The following is a 5,086-nucleotide window of genomic DNA, read 5'->3' on the forward strand; positions in this document are numbered from 1 at the left end:
TGGTAGGTTAAGAGAGGTCTTCCTGCCTCTCTACTCTGCCCTGGTGAGGCCACATCTGGAATATTGTGTCCAGCTCTGAGCCTCTCAGTTCAAGAAGGACAGGGAACTGCTTGAAAGTCCAGTGTAGACTCACAAAGATGATCAACTGACTGGAACATCTCCCTTATGAGGAAAGGCTGAAGGAGCTGGGTCTCTTTAGCTTGAAGAAGAGGCTGAGGGCTGACCTCATTCATGTCTATAAAGGGTAAAGGGTGAGGAGGATGGAGCCAGGCTCTTTTCAGTGATGTCCAATGATAGGACAAGGGGCAAGAGGTGCAAGCTGAAGCATAGGAGGTTCCATGCAAACATAAGTAAAACTTTTTTTGCTGTTGAGGGTGACAGAGCACTGGCACAGGCTGCCCAGAGAGGCTGTGGAGCCTCCTCCTCTGGAGACGTTCAAAACTTGCCTCAACATATTCCAGTGTGACCTGCTCTAGGGGATCCTGCTCTGGCAGAAGGGGTTGGACTAGATGATTTTTCAAGGTCCCTTCCAACCCCTGACATTCTGTGATTCTGTGATCATACCCAGGGCCTCTTATGCAAACCCACTTTTCAGCTGGGCAGCCCCCAGCACACGCCACAGGGTGGGTTGCTCCACCCCAGAGGCAGGATGTGGCATCTCCCTTTGCTCACCTTCACAAAATTTCCACTAGCCCACTTCTCCAGCCTGGTGCAGTTCCTCTGACACTGCCCTCCAGCACCCAGCAAATACATTGGTACTGGTCCCTGTACCCATCCCCAGGGTACACCCTCAGTACCAAGCTGACAGCTGGGCTAGACCACCACTGGCCACCTCTTCTCCACCCACCTTGTCTAAACCAATGGGCCCCTGACATTTTTCATCATCTTGGGTTTGAGATGAGATGAGATGGGGACAGGCTCCGGGGGCAGGGGGGGGCCACTGACCACTTATTCAGGCCCTTCCAGCCTAGGCCATTCTATGATTCTATTTTCTCTATCAAAGAGGAGTGAAAGCACTGGGGATAGAACAGTAGGCTCCATACTGCATCAACAAAAAAACCCAGGAAAACTAAGAGGGTCCACATATGAGAAAGTAACCACAGAGAAATTAACAAAAACCTTTCCCTTTAAGCATAAAGGAGAATAAACAAGGCTGTGGAGTTTCCCCCAGTAGTAGCTGTCTCCCATCAAGGATCATAAATTCTTTTATTTTACCCTTCTTGCTAACTTCTCCTAGATGCTCCTTCCACAATGAATGACTCTCTGGAGCTGTTTGCATTCCATCTTATCTTGGGACAAGTAGTTGTGTCACTCCAAGACAGCACAGCTCTACTCCTATGAGGCTAGAGCAGCCCACGGGGGATGCCTGCGGTCCATTCCACTGCCATGATCTCATTTACGTTCGCAAACCTGGCATCCCGCTATCTAGAGCTCTAAATCTCCAGTTAAAAAAAAAAAAAATTGTTGAAATGACAAAACGGGTGAATTCTCCAAACGTTACCTTCTCTTTCTCGTTGCACAGTCCTGAAAGGAAAGAAGCTAAGTCTTCCCATGCCTGTTTGAAGACATTTCCACAAGACAACACAAGAAATCCCAAGGACGATGCTCTGAAGATCACAGCTCTTCTTTCCTGGCCCTTTTGACTGATGGCTCAGCCGAGTTTCACTTCAGTGCCAGGAAGACAAGGCCTGGAAAGCTGATGTGCTTTTCATCCATGAGACTCTCCCTCCATTGTATTTTTTTAAAAAATTTTTTTTCTCCTCTCTTGAATTTGGTGCTAGTTAAGTAGTGCTGGCCAATACCAAAGTAGTGCAAATTCTTCTCTCCCAGCTCTTCCCAGCATCTACCTCCAAAACACACCTCTACCTTGACCCTGAGGCAGCACAAGGAGTATAAACGAAATTGTCACTGCCCTCAGTCCCGCAGCCCTTTAACAAGCACCTTTCATAAAGGGAACGTGGTACCGGTAACTCTGATATTGTTATCAGAGTCCACTGACCCCTTCCACATGTGGCCACAGCCAACATAGCACACACTACGAACTGTTACTTTTAACTCTGCATGAACATCCTTCTGAAAGTTTTAACCCTGCCTGACCCTCCTTTTCAGGTGCTGTAACATTCAGGAAAAATATATTCCCTCTCAATGATGGGAAATTGTAATTCCCCAAGTATTCAAACATCCTCTCCCCTCACTCACTTGCAGTGACAGTTCCTCTTTTTCCACTGATGGGGATCATTTCAATTAAAATTCAGTGGGTTGCCAACAGGTGTTTCCAACTCCTTGAATTTGACTTTTTTTTTTTTTTTAAAGAACTGGGAAGAATGGGGACAAAGACAGTTTTATACTCCAAAAATAAAGACAAAGTTGACAATTTATTGACAACAGTGTTTTTATTTATACCTACAAAAGAAAACAAGATGGTATCAAAAGGACAATTTACAAACTAAGAATAGTAACATAGCTCTCAGTATCCTGTGTCTGAACACCACAGATCTATAGATCTCTCAATTCAAGTCTTCGTTAATACAACAGGAATGTGTTCAGAGACCAGCAGGTGTGTGAAACGACGCTGATCCCACACAAAGCCACTAAACCCTTCCACTGCTCAGAGAAGTCCAAACAGCAAACTGCTTCAAGGAAGTGGGTGGGGAGGAGACACCCAACTCAACTGACACTCCCACAAGCTTTTTAACAGGTTGAAAACCAACACAAACAATACTGGACGCTGATGCTTTTCTATCAACGCAGGCCCTCCAGCTGGGATATGGAACAGAGCAGCGAGCACCAGGTGGGACAGGGGCAGCACGTGCCGCGGTGCGTTTACGCGTTCAGCGGTCTGGTTAAACGCTCTGAACCCAACCAAGCCCCTGCATTTCAGTTGACCTCGGTGGCAATGAAGCACTGCGAGGCTTGGCATGGGCGCTTACGTGTGCGCAAGTCGCCGCCCTCCCCCAAAAAAGTGAAAACTACAGCAGACTACAAGGCAGCTTTGGCGGCCCAGAGACCCTTTGTAAAGCCAGTCAGTGAGACGTCCTACTCCTACACCCTTCAAAAAGCATTTCTGCATTAAACTTGCAATTTTTTTTTTTAAAAACAAAACAAACAAAAAAAAATAAGCTCTGCATTTGCTTGTGAGGGAGGCCAAAGACAGATCAGTCAGTGCCCAGATAAACAAAATGTTTCTGGCTTTCACTTAACACAAGCAAAGGAACTTCCTGCCCAAGCAGTGGAATTAGAAGATGGGACAAGGGAACTGATGTTCTGGAAGATCTCTCCCTGTTCCCTCTGTGTCAGCAAACCTACCTGTGTACTGCACAAAATAATAAAAAAAAGTAAACACATATTCATCCCCAAAAATTTTACTCTGGGAACAAGTTAAATGTAAAAAAAAAAAAAAAAAATTTATGCAAAATCAAGGTCTTTTCTTGGGCTATAAGAAGTTCCACTCTGTTACACAAGCTGTGGGCTGCCTTGTTCATCCGTATGCAAGAATGTCAACAGAAGAAAAATTAAAAAAAACTAAACCCAAAATGCTGCACTCTCATAATGCAAAGATTATGCCTCACAAGCCAGGAGATGCATCCATTCTTCTGTCGTATTATCAGATCAAGAGCAGCCAACTCCCATTATCATCTACTGTCTCTGAACCGTCCGGTATTAGAAATAACAAGTCAACAACATGCTTTACTAAAGGGGAAATCCCCTCACACCCACCTTAGCCTGTAAAATAAACAAGTTTTATTTACGTATTTACTAAAATTTCACTCTTCTCTAACATTTTCTAAAATGCTACCTACCTGCCAGAGCTCAGCTCAAAGGGACCAATGGAGCAGGGAAATGCACTCAAAAGCCAGAAAAAAGCAATAGTCAGAGCAAGGTACAAAGGAAATAAAGCTTCAGAATCAAGATGCGCTAACCAGCTCACTGCTTACCTCATGAAAAGGAGATTCCAGGCAATCTCCTCCTCCTCCCTTCTTCCCCCCATCCTTCCCCGCCAGCCCACCCCTATATGAACCTCTGAAATTAAGTGTGGAAAACTCTGTCACATTTTATTCAGTGTAGGGGCATTCAGAACATTCCCGGGCTAACAATGTAGTTTATTTCTGAAAGACACACAGATGAGATACGCTGTTCATCGCCTTGGTTGTTGAGTTTCTTGGCTCTCAAATAAGACTTCTCTCAATAAACCCGACAGCATGAATTGGAGAGCAGAAACTAATTTAAGGATAACCAGGCTCCGCACGTTTGCGATGCTGCAATTTTAAGACCATGGCGAAAGAACCGACTTGGTTCAATGCTACCGCAGCGGTACCTGCAGCAACTACATGTATTTCAGGTATTGAACCCAAGATAGGTTTGGTCTCTGACACTGAGGTTTTAAATCCCAGCCTTCCTACTGTGGGCTGCTACAGGTACCAGGAGACGGGGCCGCTGCTTCCACAGCTGCAGAAAATTCCAACAATGTACCTGGGGCATTACTCTGAACACCGCCCAGCTCTGACAAATGAGCAGAGTTTTCCTCTAAAAAGTCACCTACAATAGATTACAAGCAATTAATAGTGAGCTATTTAAAAAAAAAAAAAAAATATTAGAAGTGAGCATTGCTCCCTTGCATTTATCATTCTAAATGAAGTGCTTTTTGGCTCCCCGAAGTTTCCCACCTCTCTTGATACTTCCTGAAATTAAGTTAACATGTTACAGATTAGAAACTTCCTCCTCTCAAAAGCAAGTTTTCACACAAACCTTAGACACCAAGATGATCGAGCTGGGACCTATCTGCCTTATACCAATTTCTTATAGAGAAAATAAAATTTCCCATTTCCTCGACATGCAAGACAAAAAATAATAAATTTTCCAGTCAACTATATATATCTCTTAAAAAAAAAAAAAAAAGAGAAAAAAAAGAAAAAAAAAAACAGGACAGGGTCAATAATGTGGACTGGGGGCCATTTTTAATGGGCTCAAGTGACTCAAAAGGTGAATTCTAAGTCTAACCTGCATGAGACAGACACCACAATGGGAAAGAAGAGAAAGAAAAGGTTCCTTTAAATGCAAGAGGTCTACACTGGTCACCAGCAGGGTG

At 44.3% G+C, this 5,086-nt stretch overlaps 1 protein-coding gene across 1 annotated transcript in view; it reads left to right on the top strand.

The window, feature by feature from the left end:
• KDELR3 (KDEL (Lys-Asp-Glu-Leu) endoplasmic reticulum protein retention receptor 3) overlaps positions 1 to 1,671 on the top strand; it is a 6,417-nt gene extending 4,746 nt beyond the window's left edge. The window contains exon 5 of the mRNA XM_009866100.1: positions 1,523 to 1,671. Within this exon, the coding sequence (XP_009864402.1) occupies positions 1,523 to 1,563 (41 nt within the window). The 3' untranslated portion in view covers positions 1,564 to 1,671. The remainder of the gene's footprint in view (positions 1 to 1,522) is intronic.
• The last annotated feature ends 3,415 nt before the right edge of the window (positions 1,672 to 5,086 follow it).

This window comes from Apaloderma vittatum, unplaced genomic scaffold (genome assembly GCF_000703405.1).
Source record: "Apaloderma vittatum isolate BGI_N311 unplaced genomic scaffold, ASM70340v1 scaffold1393, whole genome shotgun sequence".
Lineage (NCBI taxonomy): Eukaryota > Metazoa > Chordata > Aves > Trogoniformes > Trogonidae > Apaloderma > Apaloderma vittatum.